Source organism: Notamacropus eugenii, chromosome 2 (assembly GCF_028372415.1).
Source record: "Notamacropus eugenii isolate mMacEug1 chromosome 2, mMacEug1.pri_v2, whole genome shotgun sequence".
Taxonomy (NCBI): domain Eukaryota; kingdom Metazoa; phylum Chordata; class Mammalia; order Diprotodontia; family Macropodidae; genus Notamacropus; species Notamacropus eugenii.
The window spans coordinates 43,662,956-43,688,237 of record NC_092873.1 but is presented as its reverse complement, the minus strand read 5'-3'; the positions used below and the strand labels follow the sequence as shown (position 1 = coordinate 43,688,237).

The following is a 25,282-nucleotide window of genomic DNA, read 5'->3' as shown; positions in this document are numbered from 1 at the left end:
TTTTGCTTAATTTATTTTTCTCTGTTCCAAGGCTCCCTGGGAAGAAAGGGTCTGTATCTGTGATATAAAAACAAAAGGCATCCAAGGAACTTAAAAATAAAATAATCTGGAAACAACCTGGCACGTACCACAGCCTCTTCTATGGACCTGCCTTGGGACCAAAGGCTCCCTAACCCCTGCTTTCTCCTGGGCAGGAGGCCCCACATTTTCCAGTCACATCCTTGCTTAGGTAGCCCCTTTTGGTCATTCATCAAGCAATCAATCAGGGCAGGACAAGCCACAACCTTGAGCCAGAGTGATTATCTTCTGTCATCTGAACATCCATCTTTTCTCTTGTTTTCCACCTCCCTCATGCCTTGTCTGGAGTTTTAAATAAGGCAAAAAGCAGACATGGGGTCTGCTATCTCTAGTCTCTATCATCCAGCCTGAATCAAGAGCTATTGGCATCCTTCTAGAAGATCCCGCCTCTCAAGAGGCAGCAACAGCTGCTTGAAGAACCCGCCTTGGGCTCTTTTCCTTCATGTTGGACAAAGCCAGGAAAAAGATGCCCTCCCAGTGGTTCTTGCCAGGGTTGCAATGTCCTCTTGCTGTAGGTAAGACCCCAAAGGGCTCTGGGGTGAAGAGACTTCTTCCTCTGTGAGGCCAAGACTCTAAGGAGAGCGACCGTCCCTCTACCATGATTCCAGAAGGGAAAGAATAGAAACCATCCCAAGTCTTGATGCCCACTATTTCAGCAAGTCACAGAGGGAGCAAAAAGAGGTAATGGCTAAAGGCTTCCTGATGCAACTGAGTACAAAAGATGCACATGACAGTGAAGATTTTCCAAAGTGAAAGCTGTCAGAAAGTGTCCTGAGCCCCTCATGCGAACTCCTCATCTCCGGCTACCTCCAGGAGAACTCCTCTTGGGGGTCCCACACCAAAGATCCTGGCTTCAATCCTGCCTCCCCTCTTGCCTTTTCACATGCCTAGCACATCTTGGGCCAGCCAGGTCATTTCCCTGGGCCTCAGTTGTGTAAATGTGGGGGAGGGACGAGATGCCCTGTGAACTCCCTTCAACCTAAAAATCCATTGCCCTATTATCTTTCTGCTAAATCTGCTCCTCCTAGTTTTGCTCTGTCACTGGTCCCACCATTCTAGGCAAGTTCTTGGCTTTCCCCTTTCCCTCCTCTCTAACAAATGTGACCAGGCTACATCTGTAATAATCTCTTTGGTGTCCATCAGGTGGTGACAGGTGCTGGAGGCAGGCAAGGCTGAGCCCTTCCCTCAGTCACAGACATGCCACAGCTCCAGGTACCAAGTCGTACAATAGTGTTTGGTAGCAACCTTCCCCGAACTCAACTTTTTGCCAAGACTAGGGGAAATTTTCCATTTCGATTCTTCCTTTTCTGTATTACCCAAATATCAGGAGGATGTAAAATGAGTAATAAAAACAGTAACCTAACAGTGCCTTTATTTATTTGGCACTTTCTCAAAGGAACTCCAAGCACCAGGCAGGGGGATTGTGTCATCCATCTTTATAACCCTGGTTTGAGGTAAAACAATGGTGCTTCCAATTACCCAGACTTCTGACTGGAGAGAAGGCCTGCCAGGAGAGGAAGCCAGAAAGCCAGGCAAGGAGAGGAGAGTCTGTACTTGCAACAATGCAGCTCCTAAGAAAGAGTGCAATCTAGAAGTTGCAGATTAAGAGATATCTCAAAAAATCTGAGGCCTGTGACCTAGAAGCAATAAACATGAAATGGAAGTCATCACCACAACCAGCTTTTTGTCATGGAAACCTGTTATTCTGTTCTGGGAAAACGGCATCAACAGAATCTTTGAGAGTGCAAAGCTCAACCATGAGAGACCTCATGTCCTTCCTACTGACCTTGCCAGTTCACTTTCACAAAGTCTGCTCTAAGTCAAGAGGTTGACTTTCAAAGACTTTTCTGGGAGTCATTTTAAACAAAAAACAACAATAAAAAAAAGCTCCCAGCAATGAAACCATAAAGAATGAGGCAAGTGAGATTTGTACTCTGTTCCTAACTACCTAATGAATCTTAAGATAATCAAGATAATGAAATGTATTTATTTAACTGAGAACAATAAAAAAAGCAATTATGCTTAATACAGTCTACCTTCTTCTCTGATTTACTTTAATAATAAGTTCCTACTCATATTTTAAAGATTTATTTTCTCCTCTCCCATCCAACTGCACAGCTACAAATAGATTTGGCCTCTGAAAAAACTAACCTTTTGAAACAGAGGGGATTAAATTTTATAACAATATAATGCTTCATTGAACACTCAGGTACTTTCCCAAAATTTGATTCTGTCTGAGCAAGATTCTTCATGCCGTGCAAACATATCTGTGTTTAGGCAAATATAGTGAGAGGGCATTGGCTGTTCTATTATACCGAGAAGGCTTAATTGCAGGGAAATAAAAACTTCAACAGATTTATGGGACCGAATAAAAGGGAGAAGAGGAGAGTGACTTAGGAAATGCTACAGCTGGCAAATGGAAGTCAGCCAAAAATCAATTAAATGGCCCTCATAAGAAGCATGCTGTGCTCCACTCCAGAGATCTTAGCCTGGGCCCCAGAAGCAGTGTCTTTTCTCATACATTTCTGAAAGTCTGTAAGCACAGGAAATGGGGAGAGTGTGAACAGAAAGCCCAGGAAGAGGGCAGCTCCAGCTCCTGATCTCTAAGCCCAAATCCTCATGCCAGCTCGTGACCTTTGAGGAGAAGCTGGAGGATTTGCATGTGTTACAGCAGGTTGGGCTTGAGGTTCAGCTGCCTCAACAAAGGCTGACCTGGGTCAACAACATGGCCAGGCTGGCTAAATATCCATTTATGTAAAATGGATGAATCTAGGCTGATGACACCAAGGAGGGAGGACAGTCGTGGATTTGTATTCTCCAGCCCCAGGCCTGTTCATTGTGACTCGCACATCTTCACTTGCAGTTGCTATTTATGTGGCAACAAGTTGCAGCCTTCACAGACTCAGGAGGAAAGAAGGCACAATATATTCCTTTTTCTTTAAGCTGCTTCACAATACCATAAAATTGGCTTAAATTAAATTTAAACTGATCAGATTTAAATTGTTACCATTTTTTGTTCAATCTTTTTCAGTCATGGCCACCTCTTCGTGACTCCATATGGGCTTTTCTTGGCAAAGATACTGGAGTGGTTAGCCATTTCCTTCTTCAGCTCTTTTTACAGGCAAGGAAACTGAGGCCAACAGGGTGAAGTGACTTGCCCAGGGTCACGCAGCTAGTAAATATCTATAAATTTTGGATGAGTAGAAATGTCCTTTAACTAGCATTTAGGTCTTTTTCTCTCCTTTTACCAATCAATGGAGAGTGTGGAAACTGACACATTAATCAATCAGATAGGTCAATACAAAGGCCTCATACTAGACATCTTTAGGTCCCTGGATTTCCTGTGTTCAGTCACAGGAATTCTGCTGAAATAGGTGAAAGTAAAATATTTTAAGATTTGGAGCAGACTGTACATGTGATGGCAAGCCTAGAGCCACAGACAGCAATGTTCTTGTAAGATTAAGAGAAGAGGGGAAGGCTGCTTCCATGAGCACCTGAGGAAACCAACAAGTGGCAGAACAAAATGGTGGTGCTCAGGGTTGCGGAGGATGGGTGGGGGTGCCCCTATCAAGGCATGCGCTCAGGATCTGGCTGGGAGCCAGGCCTGCTTACAAAGCTGAGTAATGATTAGTGATTAATTCTCTGCAGCTCATTAAAATGAAAGTGTGGTAATGCAGCTAGAACGGAACAATTCAGTAGCTCCTCTGATGAAAGAGGTGAAGAGCTTTGGACACACAAATTAATTTTAAAATAAAAAAAGCACTTCCACAGAAGAAAAGAAATCTTTTTCTGCTCAACTTCTAACCAGTGAAACTGGCGAGGTGGGAGAGGAATCCTAAATGCTATTTCACCTGTTCTCAATATATACCTTTTACTCACTCCTTAAGGTCTCCAAGGTCACAGAGGTAAAAGTAAATGGCCCTAAAGCCAAAAACCCATCAAGCCCAAGGAAATCAGCCAGGCAAGAAAATGGGTTGCATAATACCTTACATTTAAATGCAGTTTACTAAGCATGTTGTTTATCTTTTTCAACACATGTATGTATATGTATACACATGTCCATGTGTCCACATTCCTACAACGTCATCCAATTTTCACAGCAAATCATGTGAAGTCGGTATTATTACCATCCTCATTTGACAGGCAAGAAATTGCGACTCTGAGAGGTCAAAGTGACTCGTCCATAGCCCCACAACTAGTGAGAGTGAGAAGCAGACTTAGAACCCTGTCCCCAACTTCAGGTGTTACACTCCTCTGTTTTTCCCCACTGCTTCTAGTCATTGATGGCTCATTGTTGAGGGCCATGCTGCTGAGAATTAACAGGAACAACGATTGGATTATATCCAATTAACTGGAATTAGTTTTTAATTGTGTATGGTGCCATGTAACTTTCACTCTGAATACCTAGAAATCCGTAGTAGTGACCAATGTCTTCAATGTGGATTCACAGTAAGACACTGAACAGAAAGCCATGTAGACTTGACTTGGTAATATAATCCATTCTTACTCATACTTATTACAGCACACTATCTTAATAAATACAATATTTTTCACATGTTCATATAAAACAACATCAAACAAAGTAGCAGAAATGAGAGCACAGCCAGTCAGATTATGCAAATTTGGCTCCAAGGCTGCTGTCACCATCTGCCAATAGAAGTGTCTGCCTGGGTAAGTTCTAATAACCAATTAAGCAACTGTGGATATTTTCTTTGGCCAGCTTTCCTAGTTCTAGCCCAGGATGGGAACGATCTAGATAAGGACTAAATGAGCACCCCAGGTCACTCAGTTCTATTTGGAATCTTCCTTAGATACATCCACAAATGGTACTTTTAACCATGCAGAGGTTAAATTTTAGTGAGGAAAGAAAACAGAGACAGACTTTGGGCATTAAGGACATATTCTAGTATGATATGAAAATGGCAACTCTACCTTGTAAGATACACCTGGATGACCCATCATCTCACAGGACAACACATCCAACACTAATGAGGTCTTCCCAGCCCATGGTTGGGTCCGAAGAGGCTCCCACTCCCTAATTTTCTTTTCTGCTCATACTAACATCATTCTCCAAGTTATGCAGGCTCCTAATCTTGGAGCTACCTTTGACTTACCACTCCCTCCCCCCATGTAGCTCTCACTATACCAGGGGTTCTTAACCTGGGGTATATTAGCCACCCACACCCCACCAAGGGTTGGCCCATGGATAGACTTCAGGGGGTTCAAGAGCTTGGATGAGAAAAATCGTATCTTTATTTCAATATGACCAGCTTCCTAGATAATCTAGTATATTTTATTTTACACACTGAAAAGCATTCTTATGAGGAAGGGTCTGACAAAGGGGGCTGTAACACAAAACACCTTAGGAATTACTCTCTGGACTGTTAGGCCCCAAATCCTTCCAATTCTTCCTCTGAAATAGAATCTGGTGTTGGAAAGCACATTGGGCTTGGTAGCCAGACACCTGGGTTCAACTAAGTCCTGAGCTCAGCACCCACTAGGGCAAGGTCTTTTCAAGTCTCAGTTTACCAGTCTCTAATATGGAGAGAATATTTACATGTCCTAATTCACAGGACTATTGTAAGAAAAGTGCTTTATAAAACACTAGATGAACAGGACATTTTGTTGTTATTTTAAAGAATATTTATCTTCTCCATTCTCATGCTACCCAAGCCTAGGTGGGACCTCAGAGCTACAATCAGTTCCTGGCTGGCACCCTAGATGTGACTCTCTTTGTTCCCCAGTCTACACTAATATTCCTAAAACATCGACTCTCATTAGAGGATCACAGACTCAGAACTGGAAAGGATTTTAGAAAACATTTAATCTACCATTATTTTTACAAAAGAGGAAACTGAGACCCAGAGATGTGACATGACAGCCCCAGTCACACCATCCACTCTTCTGATCACAAACCTACAACAATGCCAGGGGGTGTCTTGGGCAGAACCAGGAGAAGACCCCCGCTTTGTCAAGGCTTTCATGGGCTGGTCCCCAGGAAACTTCCCCTCCCACCACAAAGTGGCTTCTGCTCCAGTCAGGTTCTTAGCTCCTCCTACACCCTCACTCACCTCTGTGTCCTTTTTCCCTGGCATGCCCACGCTCATCCCACCCCCATCTCAAAAGTGGCTCCCAGCTCTCAAACAAGCAGGCACCACTTCCTCTTCTTCAACTCCTGCTGATTCTTTCTTGTGCTAAACTGCCATGCCGCTCTGGGTCTGCACCACACAATTTTACACTTAAAAACAGACTGCTGTCCTGTTGTGTTTCCTAAATGAGTCGCCTGGGTCAGTCTTGTCCACATTCAGTCTAGCTCAAGAGGCTCATGGTGGGGTGGGTAGGCAGCCAATGAGAAACTCCGAAGAACAGCAGTGAAGGAGACCAAGAAGGAACTGCATGACAGGAGGAGACATTGAGCTGGTCCTCTGGTGAGGGGGAGGAATGGCAGGGATATGTGGGTGCCCTGAGGGTATCTTTATGACATCTGGAAAAACTAGGATATTCTCTAGATGGACCAGAGTTCAGGATGGACCTGCTGTAGCAAACTCTGGGGAAGACCTGGATGAGAGTCCACCCACACAAGGCAGGCATAGGTGGGCTACAATCTGCATCCCTGGAGGGAACTCATGACTCCTCCAGCATAGGCCTTCTCTGTACAATCCACCTGACAAACTGCTTTTCCCATCTCTGATCTCTGGCCTCCCCAAAACCACATTCAGGACTGCCCTGGTAGGGCCCAAATGTGGCAGCTCTACTGTCCTTGATGCAGAGAAAGCAGTTTGTGAGTTGTACAAATCTCTTCCACTTTTCATCTTTAAATGCCCTTGGAATGCCTTTAACTGTATAGATATCTTGCCAAGCTTTCTCTGAACTAGTTTTATCCAGTACTGCTTCTCACATTATGAGATTACCGATACTGTTCAAAACGATCCATCATTTTGATTCATGAGACTTAACAGCCAAATTTACATTCTAGCCTGGTTGTTACCTTTTACAAACATCCCTTTTTCATTTGATGAATAAATCAGATGTTTGCTAATTAAGGCACTTTCTGGGCTCTTTTGGTCTCTTAATTGTGGCAACTAATTTACATTCATGAAACTTTTTATAAAATTATTATAATCAGTGTCAATGTCATTTCTGTTGTCCATTTCCTATTTCCAACTGGCTATGGACAAATCCAGAAGGGTCCTGCAGTGGGGGTGACATGGTGGGGAGAGGAAGGGAGGAGAGGACTTCTTCATCATCTACTAAAACCCAGAGATTAATGATAAAAGCACATTTTAAAAAAATAAAACCCTTCAAGTCAGTTACCTCATCTATGGAAATGACACTGAGAAACTGGAAAATTCAATTCAATTTTTAAAGAAGCATTTACAATAGGCTTAACTATTCGGCAAGTTAACTATCCCCACGGCTGTTCATTTATTTCAATGATGTGACGGCATTTACAAGATATCTTTGTTTCAAAGAAATTGCAGGTGTGATCACAGAGCAGCTCTAGGTCCTAAGTCTGAAGTGCCTGAGTAGAGGAGGGACAGGCAGCCCCTGGAATCTCGTGCATTTGCACAGACACAGAAGACTGTGAAATCAAAATCTAAGTTGTTTGGCTTTTGTTTCAGGCCATTCCCTGGAGAAATGGTTCTGGAGGCAGCTCAGATGCTGCTATCTGCTTGTTCAAGCAAAGAGCTTTCCGTGTTTAACAGGAGCAGAATTTTATCTTGCACAGAAACTGTTTATTTATGGAGAAGAGGAAACGTGGTCTGCTGAACTTTGACTAGCTTAAAAAAAGAACTAAGACAATCATTTGGATAACAGCTCTAATATCGGCTTTCTGATTTGGGCTGATGGTCATTGTTATTACTGTTTTAAATTTTAAAAGGAAAGAAAGGCATTGTTTGGGAAAGAAAGCCTCCATCTGGACATCAGCCCTCTCTGACAGGGGGCAGAATCATCAGGCAAAACTCTCTGGGCACCTGGAATGCAAAGTGATCTGGCATATGATAAATGAAACTTTCATCACAGGATTGTTTACTATTTCTGAGTTTTTCTCCCTCACATCAGGCAGGGGACTAGAGGCGATGACAAGGGCAGTTGGTGAGCATGTGGTTGTCTTACAGACTGTAACCCAGTGAGTCCAGGGGCCCCCTGGGGATGGCTCACAAAGGAGGGAAGGACACAGACAGGCGTGGAGCAGCCCAGCTGATAAGGTCACTAGAAGAAGTCTGCACAATCACAAAGATGAGTTGTAGAAGAGAGGCAAGAAAAAGAGCATGAGGGATCCCTGCTGCATGGGGAGAAGAGCAGGTTCCAGAGGGGAGGGTCCCTTCCAGTCATCCTTACCTTGGTGTGCGCAATCAGGAGGCAATTGGAGTGTTCATGCTCACAAGCAATTTCGTAGTTGGGGAGCAGATCCACAAGCTCTTCCACGAAGCGTATCACTTCCTCATGCCAAGGCACATTGGCCATGGTGAGGTTGCTGGCAGAGCTTTCTCCACAGTAGGTCACACCCTATGGAGACATAAGAACAGGGAGAGTGAGAGCTGGCAACCGACTGCCATCATGGACCAGCCCAGATGAGGAAAAATAAGCACTGAAGGTCACACAGCCAGTCAGTGAAGGCACCAGGACTAGCAGCTACATGTCCTGACTCCCCCCTAGTCCACTGTTTGTTGCCCCATGAAATCACACTTCCCATGAGCTGGATATCTGAAGGGTGACATGTCAGAGTTATGCCATTTATTTATTTATAGCAATACGGAGCATCATTTCAATAGCTATCATGCCTTCTATCTGAGACTCTCAACGCATGGTAACATTTCATGTAATACTCAAAGGATTATGAGTCATTATTCCATGATATGTGGAGGATTCAATAGTTTCTCAACAAAAATTTCTTGATTATTTGTTATAACTGAATAACCTCCTGCTTGGAGGAGAAAGAGGCATGTTTCGGGAACAGGTCTGCTTAGTGATCTCTGGAGGTCCTTTCAAACTTGCAAGCAGATGACTCTAAGGAAAACAATACCTAATTCCATCTTACAGATGGAAAAAATTCAGTACAGTCACTAAAAGCCTTTAAATCAGAGATTCTTCACCCTTTCTGTCCAGTCTTATGTAGCCTAAGATGTTTAATGCATAAAATAAAATGCGTAGGACTACAAAGGAAATGAATTATATGGAAATAAAGATGCATTTTCCCCCACCCAAATTCATGAACCCCCTGAAATAGATCCACACATCCTAATCCTAGGGGTCTGTGGCCCTGGGTTAAGAACTTCTGTTTGCAATGGACTGTAATATTATAATTATCACATCACTACAAAGATTAAACTTAATGCTAATGTCAGTAGAATTTTTCCTTGGGAATTTTCTTAAAGATATGTAAGGGCCATTGTTCTAGAGCAAGAGGAGATCTAATAAGCTGGCTGCTCTAGTTCTCTTGTTTTGCTGATGAGGAAACTGAATCCCAGGGAGATTGTGATTCACCCAAGGTCATATGGGAAGTAAGTGTCAAAGGCGCAGTTTAAACCAGGTTTTTGGACTCCCAAGTCAGTGGTTTTTCTGTAATTCATCTTTTAATGACTGATAAGGCTGTTGATTATAGGAAAAATAATAAATGTCCCCTTACATATATAAGCACCTGGAGGGCAGGAGCCATTTTAGCTTTGTCTTTGCACCCCAAACACCTAGTAGGTTTACAGAATATACAGAAGTTTTGTGCCTATATATAAATACTTTTTCAAAAAAAAAAAAATCAGGAGACCCTGGACATGGAATACATAAAATAACATAACCAAAAATGAAAGTGATATTTTAACAGAGGAAAAAATTACTGTTGGGGTGTCAGATCACAGATTGCTAAAGTAAAGATTCAAAATTAACATAAAACTGTAAGAATTATGAGGAAAAAAATATGGCATACAATTAAAACCACTCCAACATGAACTATTTAAATGAGCTGTTGGTGCTGAAAACTGGGTCGTGGATGGGAAATAGAGGTTGACATCGATTATAACAATTTTCCAAGAAGTTTAATGGATTCAATTCAATTGCCATAATGAGGAGCTGAAAAGAGCCTAAAAACTACATTGGTCAGCAAACTCCTGAAACACATGCCAATCAGACAGACAGACGTAAAAGCCGAAGGCAATCATGATTGGGAATACAACTGCGTTTGTAAAATGTTACAAGATTGACTAGGAGATATCAATAACTACCCAACCCACACACTGACCTTTCCATCTTGGTTAAGTTTTTATAATAATAATAATCTATACATACACCGCAGGCAACCTTTGCAGAATACGTGTTGGAAGACAACAAGGCAGGCTCCTGCAGAACTAGAAGGCTAGAGCTGAGCAGAACTTTCCAGTCACAGAACTAACTGAACCGTGCAGAGAATGCAAGGCCCCATTCTTATTTGTGTTGACCACAAGAAAACATTCCATTTGGTAGCACAAAATGCCACTTCCCAGGCTTCCTCTTAATACAATGCATAGGTAAAAATCATACATTATTCTTTGAAAAAAAATGCAACAAAAGAAATCACTTTGTTTGGCAAAGGATAAAGCAGGGAGACGCATGCTTGCCAAGGTTCTCACCCTGCCACAGGGGAGGCTGAGAACAGAAAAGCATCACCTCCTCGATCTAATACTGAAAGGGACCTTGGAGGCCATCTAACCCAAACCCCTCAACCTGAAACCCAAAGCAGGGAGCTGATTCTCCCAAGATCACGTTCCCAGTCAAGGTCGCTCTTGGATTCCACAACCTGAATTCCTTACACTGTAGCAGGGGTCTCTATGTATGGTGAAGTCTTGCATCTGCTCTTCTCTGTGGATGATACTGAGACAAGTGCATCAAACCTGGAACCTCCAAGGCAAGATCCACAATCGCTCCTCCTTTAAGCCCAACTCTCTACACAGGAAAAACCAAGAGGATAAAGAATTCTGGTTGTCCAGATTATGAAACACAGTTGGATGGAGACCCCATAGAGCTGGTGCGTCACTGAAGATGGACAGACACTGAAGATGGATGATGAATGAGGAGTAAAACTGAACAGGAGAAGAGCAGGTTGGATTCCCTTTAGGGAAATGGTATCATTCTATTAGTGATAACAGATTTTATGAAAACGAGCTTCTACCTGAAACAAAAAACCCTCCAGTGCTGTTGTACAGATGCTAGGTAGAGAAGACTAGAGGACCCAAAGAATTTAAGTCACCCAAGGCTCATGGGAGGGGTAAACAGGCTACAAAACATAACAAATGAGGACTCACGCCAGAGGCAGCATCAAAGGTGGTGGGAGATAAATTCATGACTAGAAGAAGAGATGGGCCAATCACCTAAGAAAAGAGACAGCAGAGTGTGTATTGTACAGAGTCACAAGGATGAGGGATGGAGGGCAGACAAGGAGATTTATGGGAAGACACGAACAAGGGTCATACCAGAGTAGCAGGCATGAATCGGGTGCAAGCTACATCACTGAGGGGCAAATCCATATCGGGACAGAGCGGACACTGGCGTGTCCCCCCAACACCAGCAAGGAAACACTTAATAAAGTTTATTGGAATGCGCTGTGCTCTACCATGGGAAGGGCAGTTTCTTCAAGAAGATGATACCACCAGAGGATATCAGTTCTTGAATTCAGCCTCCCACCCAAAGCACCAGGCATAATATTTCTATGAAGTAGATGTCACCCAGCCATGATCATGGAGCCAAAAGTGAAGTGTGCTAAAAATGGCAGGACTGGATTCTGATCATGAGCTTCAAGAGAAAGACAAAAGAGGTTCACACCACACTGAGAGAAGATGACATTTAGAGAGAGGAAATGAAGGAATGAATGAACGAACAAATCATGCCAGACACTGTACTGAGAGCCACAGACAGAAAGGCAAACAAACAAGAAAGTCTTTACTCTCAAGGAGTTTGTGATCTGATAGAAGATGAACACATGGAGATGAGCTGGTGTGGGGTGCGCGGAAACCTCTCAGTAGTTACTGTTAGAACAGAGATTTCTGACCAAGTTTGTCCCTCTACCTGCCTCTTTTGGGATGCACCTCTATTTCCCTTCTATGACAGTCACATAGCTTTACACCAGGCCCAGAGACAGGCTCAGACTCATGATGTATCTGTGGGTACTTTAGCAGTGAGGTGGCCACCATCATCCATTTGTGCACACTCCTCCCTTGTGTCACTTCTGGTGGCCTTTTAACACAGGGGCCATGATACAGGGCTCCCTGACAAGGTACACCACAGACAACAATTCTAGGCCTTTATGCCATGCTTTCCTAGCAGACAGGCCCCAAAGCTCACTGCTCCTGGAGCTCTGGAGTCCTCCAAACTCTCTCCAAACTGCATCCTGGAGACCAACACAGGATGACGGAATTTAGCCTTGGAAGAGACTTTCAAGGTCATCTTGTTCAATCTCTGTTCCCCATTTTACAGATGTAGGTTCTGTACCTCTATCTAGTGCTCCTTCCTCCCCCACCATGCCCCACCTCAGCTGAAGTCAAGTCACAAAAGAGCTCCCTCCTAGGAGCTCAGTTCCTAAAAATCCACAGCAAGATTCACCTGCTCCTGCAATCAGCCAGTTTTCAATTGCAGATCACAATGTCTTGAGCTACAGCCTACACAGATACAAAGCAACAGTTCTGCTAGGAACTTAACTAATTCAAATTCACCCCACTGTGGCTACCCCTAAGTAAGCTCTTTGAACAATCAATGTATTTCAAAGGGAGTATGGGGGGGGGGGGGGGGCAGAGTTCAGTAGAAGACAACCTCACTCAGACTGGGTCTTGGGTCCACCAATTTCCACAATCAATGTGAACAGTTCCATGATCTGCTGATGGGCATTTCACCTGCTAACGAGGCAGTGTGCGAAGAGGTATGGTAGACAGGCTGCTTGGGCTTAGAGACAAGAAGATCTGAAACCAAATCTTAGCTCTGACACTTTCTGGTTGTGTGACCCTGGGCAACTCACTCCACCTCTCTGTCCTCCAAGCATCTCTCAGACACTCCAGATGCTAAAGGATGCATAAACAGAAGGTGTTAGGGGAAAGAGTTTCCACACTGATGGAATCACAAATTCTTGGCGTATTTCACCAGCTACAAAATGTTGTTCTGAAGTGCCTTCATAATCAAATGAGAGAGCATTTCTCAAAAGCACTGAGCACTGGGCTGGGCATGCAGGAAGCATCATATAAATGGCTATTCCCTTCCCTTTCACCCTTTTCCTCCTCTCGCCACAATTTTGTGTATTTTGTGGATGCTGGTGGTGTAAAATTCCAAACTAGGCTGCTCCGGAAAGTCATTTTTAGTAGGAAATTCACTTTCTTTGTTTTCAGATAGGGGAATGATCTTCTAACACTCCACAGTGTTGTTGTTCAGTCATTTCCGTCATGTCTGACTCTTCATGTCCCCATTTGGAGTTTTCCTGGCAGAGGTACTGGAATGGTTTGCTGTTTCCATCCCTAGCTCATTTTAAAGATGAGGAAACTGAGACAAAAGGCTTAAGTTACTGCCCAGGGTCATACAGCTAGTGAGTATCTGAGGCTAGATTTGAACTCAGGAAGATGAGTCTTCCTGACTGACAGCCTGGCACCCTATCCACTGTGCCCCATGGCTGTCCTAACACTCCACTTACCCTGTGTATCTCCTAGAACACCTGCCCCCTGAAATCATAGAAGAGCCTATGTCTGACCTTTTCTTTCTAGCTGTCCCCTGGTACCTAGTAGCAACCTCTGCATAGCACAAAGACACAGTACATGTTGATGACTGATCATGAGACTAAAAAGAAACATGAGGAGAAAAATAAATGCTCTTCAATTAATTGGAAACCTTGAAGTGGAAGAGAGAATTTTTTATCGTGTTATTCAGAACATTCTTTCTTGTCTCTGAGATCTGACCCAGTTCTACTAAAATTAAATTCTAAGTGATGCCATTCAACTCTCACTGGCACAAAAGATGAAAATTTGGGAAAAGTACAAGATGATTGAACCAAGTTTCTTAATTCTTGATTACAAGGAATCAGCAAAGATTTTTTTTTTAAACCAATTCCAAGGTACATATGGAGCTCATAAGCAGATAAGATGATTGGTAGAATAACATCTTATTTGCCATCTAAATCGCAACTTTTAAAAACTTCAGAGACTTACTGAAACAATGAAAGGAGACAAATGGGAATCTATTAAGTCTGGAAAGTTGATTAATTCTCAAGGATCAATGGAAATCAGTTTAGTGGATGCAGCACATTAGCTTTAGACATGTCTCAACATTTTAAAAGCAAATTAATTAGGCCAATAAAGTCAATAACCAGTACATCTGCCGATACATTTCAATATGCTTTCTTTAAAATACATAAAGACAGAAACGAATTTTTCTTCCTCTGTCAATTTCCATGCTGGCCAAATCCAATTAATGTAAATTCAACAGCACTGTCAAGATGCTTTCATTGAAATGAAATTTCATTGTGATACTTGCTGCTACCGAAGCACATTCTCAGCACATCCAGAACTGTCTTTCACAGACAGAGAAGAAATACAGTGGGTGGGTTTTTAGTTTCCCTCAGGGAAATGAGGTGCAAAGGAAAACTAATGACAAAAAAAGAGTCTCTGGCAGGAATCTGGTCTCTCTTCTAACAGCTCGATAAGCTGAAATTTATAGAAGCACCTAGGTCAATGTCAAACTTAATTACACACTTAAAAATATTCACCCATAAAGGAATGACACTGTACTGATTTTTAGAGCTCAGAAGTTTCCAAAGTCACCATATAACAGCTGGTTCCCAATGCCTTTCACCGTCTAACCCAACCTCATTTTCTAGCCTTATCATGAACTACCCTCTTTACTGAAACTTTCCCTAGAACCAGTTTACTCACTGTTGTACAAACACACCTTTGGCTTTCTCACCTGTAAATATCCCTTGGTCTCTGCTCAGGTTGTCTCACCTATCTTGGATTCTAGTTCCAGATCCAGGTATGGGATTCTAGGTAACTCATCACTTCTCTGAACCTGCTTCCTCATCTCTAAAACAAAGCAGTTGGACTACTAGGAAGAGGCATTAAAGATCAACCAACTCGAGTTCTATGACACTCATTCAATACAATCATTTTTGAAAACAATTACTGAGTACCTCCTATGTGTTTGGGACAAACTTTCTTCCTCCGTAAAATGGTCTATTTGTCAGAAGGAGGGCTCAAATCCATAAGGCCAGCTCTCTAACCACAACAATGCTGAAACATGAAATACATGAAAAGAATTGTAGGAGACCAAGGTGGAAAGGTAGGCTTGTTCTAAGAACATCAGGCTAAGGAGATTAAGTTGGCAAAGGGGACAACACATAAAAGATCACTGCAAAGTAGAGCCGAAAAGGACCCAGGAAATTATCCAGCCCAAACCTCTCATCTTACAAATAAGGAAACTGAAGCTCCAAGAGGGGACGTGATTTGCCCCAGAGGTACACATAGGCAGAAAGCAGACCTAGGATTTGTGGTCTAGTCCTGTCTCCAAATCCAGAGCTCCTTCCACCCTATCAACCTATAACCTATAATGCTAAACCAAAGGAGAGAAGCTTTGTATTTCTCACAGCGTCTGGCACACAGTAAGTGCCACATAAACGCTTATTCTTAGAATTCAGCCAAAGTCTGCTTCCAGGGCTTCTTTCCTGCAGAGATTTCCAAGATTGGAGGACTTCTAAGCATCCCCTTGAGGGTTCAAAGGGCCTGTCCTTCCATCTTGCTCTGTGCCACCTGACCCATAATTACCTCTCCTCCACAGGAACTTGGCACATGATACTTCCTGGACCAGTATGCTTTGGAGAACCATGGAAAATATGGGGGAAATGAAGTGAAATAATCAGTCTTGAGAAGACAGCAAAGAGAGCAGAGCCCCAGGAAGTAGCCACCGACAGCGCCGTACGGAGCAGTTTGGAACGCAGGGACCTTAGTGATCAGAAGACCAGTAAGAGGACAGGGGAAGAAGCAGCAAGAGCCTGAAGTGTCTATAAGTGAGAAGGGAAAGGAGGGGAGGGATGCGAGACATCACCAGGACCTCAGAGGTCACCAGTCCCAGTCCCTCATCTGACAAATGAGAACACTGAGGCCAGGGTCAGGCATTCAGTGAGGGGCTGAGGCAGCATCTGGACCAAGATCTACCTCGCTCCAATACTCCATGTTGCCTCTAATTTTAGACATTTCACAGAATGCCCCGTGGCCACCAGGGTTAGAAAGAGAATGATGGCCCCTCAGGATGAACGCTAAGTTTAGAAAGAAAGGGAAGAGTCAGAAGAAACCATGTGACAATGACTTGCACTGCAGTGCTATCTGCATAGATGGTCTTCAGATCCCATTTGGTTTAAAGAAATGTCATGTCCGCTGTCTACAAAGGAGCACTGACTACAAAAGCGTCGTTCTGGAACTCTCTGTGCAAACAGGCTGATGCCACATCCAAGGTTACCCAAACATTTCATGAGTAAGAGACTCCAAATTTGTCCCCTGCTTCAAAAATAATATCATAGTAAAAATCTGACAAATCAAGGTTTCTGTCAATAAGGGATACCTCAGTTGAATTACTCCTGCAAAATTATTGTAGAAGGCTCATCTCTCTCAACCTAGTGAAGACAGCTTTCTATACCTTTATTAAGCAAGTAAAGGTGGAAATATGCATTGGTTGGGCAGTCTCAGAGTGACACTGTCTAAGAATGCCTGCAAAGGCAGGGATGACAGCGCCATCATCCTGACACACGGCCAGATTGGGTTTGAGGTGGAGACCCACGCTGCCTGGCTTGCATTGATCCAGATGGCTATGCATAAGGATGCCTATTCATCGAAAGTGAGCTGGCTTTCACTGTTCTGCTGAAAACAAACCACAGGCTACCATGTTCATTATACTGAACAAGAAATGGTCTCTTCGCTTCTCAACCATTGATTATAAATTCATTAAACCAAGTTCTACATGGAATGATTAAAGAAAAAAACAATACCGTAAATCAAACTATCTCTGACCTACAGTGAACAGAAGCAGAGGAGATTAAAAAAAGCCGTGTGAATTTCACCCCCAAGTGGATAGCAAGCTTCAGGAAATGATCTGTTGATACGTCAAGTGCATTGTAATAAAAATGTACTTTACTTGGATTTAAATACCACTTCCAATGACTGAATTATCCATATAACCTGTCACACAGGGGCTCCTGGTAGGAACTGATTTGCTGAAACTGCTTTAACCATTGATGAGCTCAATCTGAGAGGTCTGTGTGAAGCCACACAATCAGCGCTGACCACTGTGACTTTAAGAGATCCACCGCAAAGGAACAGCAGTCATAACGGGTGATGGCCAACATGGCTTAACGTGGGAAAGACACAGTCCTGGTCCAATGGGGGCCCTTAATCCACCTTCGGAGGCATCCTACAAGTCAAATCACAGCCTGTAAAATATAATTAATTATGTGCAGGAAAAGCCAGATCAGACAACGTTAGCCTCCATGGTGGGACTGAGATATCCCTGACATGATCCTGATTGAGGGACTCCACTGCTCTTAATACCTTTAAAAAAAAAAGCCATTTAAGGGAAAACAAATGGGACCATCTTAGCATTCCTTAAGCAAAATTGCAATCCCAGCTCAAGCTGCTGAAGAATATGGCCTGCCTGGAAATGCTTGCAGGCTGGTTAGGCCAGTCAAGAGTCCACTGCCACCAAAAGCATTTTTCAGTTAATGCATGCCAAAGGACTGGCATTTCTTTTAGTGTATGCACAGCTAGGAAACCTGAGTTCAAATCCTACCTCAGACTTTCTATGTGACCCTGGGTGACTCACTCCATCTCTGCCTTAGTTTCCTCATCTGTAAAATGAGGCTAACAATAACACAAATTTCCCAGGACTGTCATGAGAATCAAATCACCTCAAATGTGAGGGAATATATGTAAAGCACTTTGCCAGCCTGAAAGCCCTCCATATAAAGGCCCCTCTTAGCCCTGGGATTAGATAATCCCAAAACCACACTCTGTCCACTGTCCATTCCTGCCTCTATCTGATAATGCTGGCTTCATCAAGACAGGTCACACTATTTGCACTTTATTTTTTTCATGGTTCTTTTCTTTTGGTCTGTTTCTTCTTTCATAACATGACTAATATGGAAATATGTTTTACATGACTGCACGTGTGTAACCTATATCAACTTGCTTATGATCTCAGACAGGAAGAAAGGCAGGGAGAGATGCAGACAATTTGGAAATCATAATTTTTAAAACTGAATGTAAAAAATTGTCTCTATATGTAATTAGAAAAAAAATTAAATGCTATTAAAAAAAAGACAAGTCATGCCAGACTCACTTATTTTCTTTTGTGATGTTACTGAAGGACTAGATAAAATTTACTTGGATTTCAGTGAAGTATTTAACAAAATGTGTCACACTTTTGGACAAGACAGATAATGATAGAATTCATTGTTTTTGAAAGTAACTGAAGGCTCATACTCTAACAGTCTTCAATATCAAGGTGGCAGGATGTGTCTAGGGGAGGCCCCAGGGATTGTGCGTGGCTTGGGGCCAGCTAATAAATGGCGTGTTTATTGAACTGAAAGATGATACCATGGTGGGGAAAAGAAGAAGATTCTGACAGCTCTGGGATAAGTCAAGCAAGATGAGATTCAACAGGGACAAAAATAAAGTCAGACACTTGGGTCCAAATAATAATCCTCCCAAGAACAAAGTGGGAGAGGCGGAGACCACACAAGCCAAGCAGATGGTGAGCTTCACTAAGAGAGGCAAGGCTCCCTAGAGTTAGGAGAGGATGATCCTCCTGGGTCCCACATCAGACCATGTATATAGGCTCAGGCTCATTTCTGGGCACCTTAATTTAGGAAAAACATTGAGTGATACCCAAGAGGATCCAGAAGAGTCCATCAGGATGGCGGAAGGTCTTGAGTCTATGACATTTGAGGATTGAGGGAAAGACGTGGAGAAGGAGATTAGCATAAATATAAGAAGAGGATGAGGAAGGGATGGATTTGACAGTTGTGTTCTAGCATGTGAATGACAGAGGGCAAAGCCAGGAGCAATAAATGGAAGATGCCAAGCCAAAGTCAAGGCTTGAAGAGCTTGATTTCAGGGAAGAAAACTCCTCAGGATGGGAGCTATCCCAAAGTGGAATGCCTGGCCTCTGAGGGGGAAGGGGGAGAGGGCTGTCCTCTCTCCCCTTGGAGGATTCAGAGCAAAGATGTCAATGACCAACCATTTGTCCAATATGTCAAGGGAGGGATTCCTTTGGGGTCTGGATTGAACTAGGTAGCCCCTGAGTTCCTTCAAACCTTAAAATTCAATGATACTGATGCATACTGACTTTGGACCTTCTACACTGACGCCTCACCAGCAGAATGTAAGCTACCAAGGGCAGTGACAATTTTATTTTTGACTTTGAAATTCCATCACACATCACAATGCCTTGAAGATTCTAGGTGTTTAATCAATTCAATTCAATTCAATTCAACTCAACAAGACATTTATTAAAGTCATGCAGTGTTTTATAAAATTGGGGAGATATTTGTGGTATCCAGAGAGGGTTATTGTGAGGATCAAGTGAAAAGAATAAAGGACTTGGACAATTTTAATCTGTTAAACCCAACAAGAAGCAAATCTCAAAGAAGCTGCCCATAAAGGGAACTGTCATATTCACACCTTCCAGGTGGTACTTAAAAGTGTGATATGCATGGTAACATCTTCCTACAAATTAGAAAGTCAATGATACTGCCTTGTGAATTGCTGGCAAATCACCTTGCTTCAGGAGATCAGGGTCCAGAGAGTGTTTTCACTGTCACTGCCTGAGAACGACTCTATTAGGCATTCAGGACCCTGGGTGCATCTGTTTTATTTGGTATCCTACCTAAAATTGACTGCTGAGATCAAGGCTCTCCTGGGATGACCTAAAAAAAACTGCCTTGCTTTTTTTGTTCCTAGTCTGATGGAGAAAGAGGGGGCCGACTTCATTATTCTGTCAGTGAAAAACTGCCCAACTCAACACACTTCTACAGCATCCAGCCACTGGCCTCAACAAAAGAAGCTGATCCTCTCCACTCATCTAATCTGAAATTCCATAAGAATAGTTAGCATTTCTCGGCCACTCAAAAGACTAGAAATCAGCTGAAAAACTGGTTTTCTAACATCTTGGTTAATTAGAATTAGTCTTGATAAAGCTTTGAATATAGGTCTTGCCTCTGAAATGAGATCTCTTGGAAAGGAATACACACACACACACACACACACACACACACACACACAAAATCAATCAATCACCAACTATGTGTCAGGCATCATGCTAAGCAATAGGGATATAAAAAGAGGCAAAAGACAGTCTCTGCCCTCAAGGATGTTACAATCTAATGGGGAGACAACACACATACACAACCAGTCCTCTACAGGATAGAGAGGAAGGAAGGAATAGCAGGAAGGCATTAAGATGAAGAAGGGCTGGGGGAGGCTTCCTGTAGAAGGTGGGATTTGAATTGGGATGTAAAGAAGCCAGGGAGGCCAGCATTCCAAATACAGGGGACAGCCAGAGAAAATGCCCAGAGACAAGAGATGGAGTGTCTTGTTTGTGGCCAAAAAGTCAGTGTCATTAAATCAAAGAGTACATGTCTGGGAATAAGACATAAAAAGACTGAAATAGGTTATGAAGGTCTGCAAATGCCAAACAGAACATTTTATATCCGATCCTGGAGGCAGCAGGAGTCACTGGAGTTTAATGAATGTAAGGTGACATGGTCAGACCTGCGCTTTAGGAAAATCATTTTAGTGGACAAACAAAGGATAGACTGGAGTGGGGAGAGACTTGAGGCAGACAGACCCACCAGCAGGCTATGAGGTGATGAGGGTCTGCACCAGGGTGGTGCTATTGTCAGAGGAGAGAAGGAAGGATATTCAAGAGATGTTTCAGAGGTGAAATCAGCAGGCCTTGGCCACAACTTGGATGAAGGGGGCAAGATATAATGAGGAATCCTGGGTGACCCCTAAGTGTTGAGCCTGGGGGAAGATGGTGTTGTCCTTTACAGAAATAGAGAAGTGGGGGAGGGTTTGGGGAGAAGATGATGCGTTCAGATTTGGACACGCTGAGCATAAGATGTCTAACTGGACATCCAGCTGGAGATGTCTGAAAGGCAGCTGGAGACAGACAGACAGACAGACACACATACATACACACACACACACACACACACACACACACACGCACACATGCACGCGTATACTGAAAAACAACACTGATTAAAATCTTCAGTCAGGTTTTATATAAACCAAACTAGGGGCTCGGAGGGGAGGAGGGAGATGGATCTGTGTCCTCTGCTCAAACCAATACAGTATGGGAGGATCCTTCATTCCTTCAAAAAGCCACCAAGGTTAGAGACTGCACCGAGCGGTAGCACTGGGACGGGCAGGCGTTGGCAAGGCCAACAGTGTGACGGTGTCATGACAGTGTAAAAATAATGACAGTAAAGTCACTTGAGATCAATGGAAAAGGCAAGATCCATTGCTGCCTTGTCAAAGGGTGCACATGCATCATTTACTTGCCTCAGTTAACCAGGGATCCATTCATTCCTTCACTTGACGAGCATTTTATGAAGTGACAGGCACAGTGACGGGCCTGGGGACACAAATCAGCCCTTGCCCTCAAGAAGACAGCACTGTGGTGCGCAGCCAGTACCTAGCACACAGTAGGTGCTTCATGTTTATTGACTGATGGACAGAGTAAAGAACTAACATAAACACAAATGAGCAAGTACAAAATAAGGGACTCAGACAAACAGGACTTACGATTTAATTGATCATTTCACTGAGATGAGGAAACTGTTTATCGACGTATTCGGCTGCCTTCCTGAAATTAGTAGGCTAAGAAAGGTGCCTGGAACACTTAGGAGACTGAGTGACTTGCCTAGGGTCCCACAAGCAGAGTGAGTTGGGGCTCCCCCTATTCCCCACTGTCTCCACTCAGTGATCTGGGTACAGTAGGAGAGCCCACGAGCAGCTAGAGATCAGAGGAAGGGGAATCTGTGCTGAGCCTGGAAGTCAGCTAGGACATTCTATGGGCTGACAGCCTCCGCCAAGGTGTGAAGATGAGAGATGTGTTCTCATACACACGGATCAGGAAGCATGCCATGGTGCCAGAAGGCAGAGGACTCCCTTCTCAGTCTTCTTTGCTGGATCATCATCTCTGTCCTCTGTTGGAATGGTACCCACACATGTAAAGGTTCTGTACTAGCTCTATCCAGCTCTCCCCTGGTAATGTTCTCAGTTTCCATGGATTCAACTGTCATCTCTCTGAAGGTGATTCCCATACATGCAAACACACATACATGCATACGTACATGTATACACACACATACATGTAGGTGTATATATACACACACACATATATATTTATTGTCCTTGGACTCTCAGATCCAAGCTCCAGTCCTTAGGAGGAGTTCATAAATAAACAAAATGTTGGACATCTCCTATTGGATTGTCCCTTGGGCATCTCAACCTCAATGGCCAAAACTGAACTCATTATTTTCCCTATAAGGGAAGCCCCATCCTTCTAGTTGCCAGGTTTAAGGCCTCAGGTCCGTCCTTAGCTCTTCATTCCCCTCAGTTGCCAAGTCTCTTCCCTTCTTTCTCCATGTCTCTCATCTCCTCCTTCTCTGCATTCCCTCCCTCAGCTACCGCCATGGTTTGAACCCTCATGACTTCTCATGGGACTTTGGCTGTGGCTTCCTAACTGGCCTCCCAGCTTCACTCCGGGCCTTCCACACAAGAGCTGCAGTGATTTTCCTAAAGCACACACCTGACCGTGTCACTGGCCACTCAAAGAGCTTCCATGGATCCCCCTCCCAGACTATCTGCTGTCTCTTACACACTTCCTTCCATCTCCTGAGCCCATGACACCACACATATTGTCTGCCCCCCACCTCCACCCTGCTGGGCCTGGCTGTCTCCCAGGATCCCAGGCTCCCATCAAAGCTCATCTCAAATGTTTTTTCCCGATCCCCAGCCCTAGCTGAGGGTGTCTCTAACTCACCCAATTACTGTATCTATATCTTGTATTTACTTACATGTCAACATGTGGCTTCCCCCATGACCATCTGCTCTGCCACTACACCCCAAGCCCCCTGTGGCTTTGCTATCTAATGTACAGCCAAACCTTCCTCTGTGTGCTGTTGCTCCCCTCTGAATGAGAGCTCCTTAAGAGCCGAGATTGTCTTGCTTTTCTCTTTGTATCTCCAATGTTTAGCACAGTACTTTGTCCATAGTAAGCATTTAAAAATGCTTTTTCATTCACTCATTTATTTGGTGGTCAATAGATAGAGCACTAGGCCTAGAGGCAGCAAAGCTTGACTTCAGATCCAACTTCTGACACCGAGTAGCTGTTTGACCTTGGGTAAGTCACTTAACAAACTTAAGTTTGCCTCAGTTGAGCACCTCACTTTCAGAATTGTTGGGAGACTCAAACATGTGATGACCCAGTGCCTGACACGCAGTAAATGGGAGTTCTTATCGTCACCACTACTATAATCATTATTGCTATTAAATATAAGGTCCTTGAGGACAAGGACTCCATCTCTGTCTTCATATCTCTACTTCCTAGCACAGTCAGTGTCGGACACACAGTAGGCACTTAACAACGCATGTGACTGACTGATAAGCAGTAAGCCTGGAAAGGGAAGCTGGAGCCTGATGATGAAAAGCTTTAAATGCCAAGCAGAAGAATTTGCATTTTATCCCAGAGACAAAAGCGAGCTAATGAGTCAATCGATCAACCAACATTTCTTAGGTGCCTACGATGTAACAGGCACTACCAAGACAGAAATGCCGCAGACCTTGCTGAGAAGTGACATAGTCAAACTAGGCCTTTGGGAACCTCCCTCTGGCAGCAGTGGGGAGTAGAAGCTGAAGAGAGGAGGGGAGTGGCCTGGAGAGACCAACTGTGAGGCTATGACAAGAGACCAGATGAAAGAGGCTGGGGGCTGAAAGTCGGCAGATGGTCATAAAGAACCAAGAAGATGCATGGGATGCTGGGGAGGCAGGAGAGGACCAGACCATTCCATAGACACCTGCCTGCCTGAGCTCCTGAGGAGTCATTTCTCAGATGCAGCTGCCATCTGGGGACAGCTTGGTGGCCCCAGCACTGAGGCAGCCTTGCTCTTGGATGATAATGGTGATGTGGAAAAGAATCTTCTGGATCCCCAGTGTGAGTTCTGGAGACAGTGATTCTAAGGGCTCATGTGGGACTCCCACAGACACCAAGAAGAAGACTCCTGAAACTGCCTGCAGCTCTGGAAAGAAGAGTTCACAGGCTGACGTAGATGAGATTGAAGGAAGGAAAAAAGCAGAAATAAATAAAGGAGGAAACCTCAGCCTGGACATGGCACTGGTCAACTGGGCCTGAAAGCATGACACCGCCCTGCCCCCCCCCCCCAAAAAGAACTTCTTTTTAAATAACCCAAACCATTGCTTATTCCAAGTATAAGAAACATGAATGTCATGAGGAGGGGGGAGATCTTTTCTGCTGAGTTGAAGCCCTCACCACCACCATCACCCCATGGCTGTCTCACTTCTTTGCCCCAGGTTGAGGATTGACATTGGAAATAGCACCTTCTAAGGGAGAATGGGTCTGACCTCTCCAGAGCAGCAGGTCAATGGTCAGTCTCTGAGGATGAAGGGCAGGAACCAGAAGAGGTTCCAGGACACTGAGATGGCTCCTGGGACTCGTGCCCATTTGCTTTATAAATTCCTACTCCAGTGGAAGGTGAGGAAAGATACCAGGGGTCTCTTAGCGGATATGTCAGGCTGATTCACCTCTTTTCCAACAGCAACTGAACTCTCTTTAACAGTAACCAGTACATGTTGTCTTTCCTACACCTCATGAAATCCAAAAACCCTCTAAAGCAAGAATACTTAACATAAAAGTCCATAAATCACCTGGGGGCCATGAACAGATTTCAGGGTGTCCATGAACTTGAATGGAGGAAAAAATTGCATCTTTGTTTCTATAGAATTGGTTTCCTTTGTATTTGATTTTATGCATTTAAAGACATGATTCTGAGGAGGGGTCCAAGGCCTCCTCAGACTATCTGCCAAAGGAATCCATGAAACAAAATATGGTTTGAAAGTCCTGCTCTAAATAGTGGCTTCACTTTGAACAAGTGAACCATGTCAGCATTAAAAGCCTCATGTTTAGGGGCCTG

The 25,282-nt window shown here is 43.7% G+C and overlaps 1 protein-coding gene across 4 annotated transcripts in view; it reads right to left on the bottom strand.

Annotated features, from left to right (window-relative positions):
• Nucleotides 1–25,282, bottom strand: part of TYW1B (tRNA-yW synthesizing protein 1 homolog B) — a 247,718-nt gene that overhangs the window by 19,604 nt on the left and 202,832 nt on the right. For all 4 annotated transcript variants that reach the window (XM_072640105.1, XM_072640106.1, XM_072640107.1 and 1 more), the window contains one exon: nt 8,422–8,589. In XM_072640105.1, the coding sequence (XP_072496206.1) occupies nt 8,422–8,589 (168 nt within the window). The remainder of the gene's footprint in view (nt 1–8,421; nt 8,590–25,282) is intronic.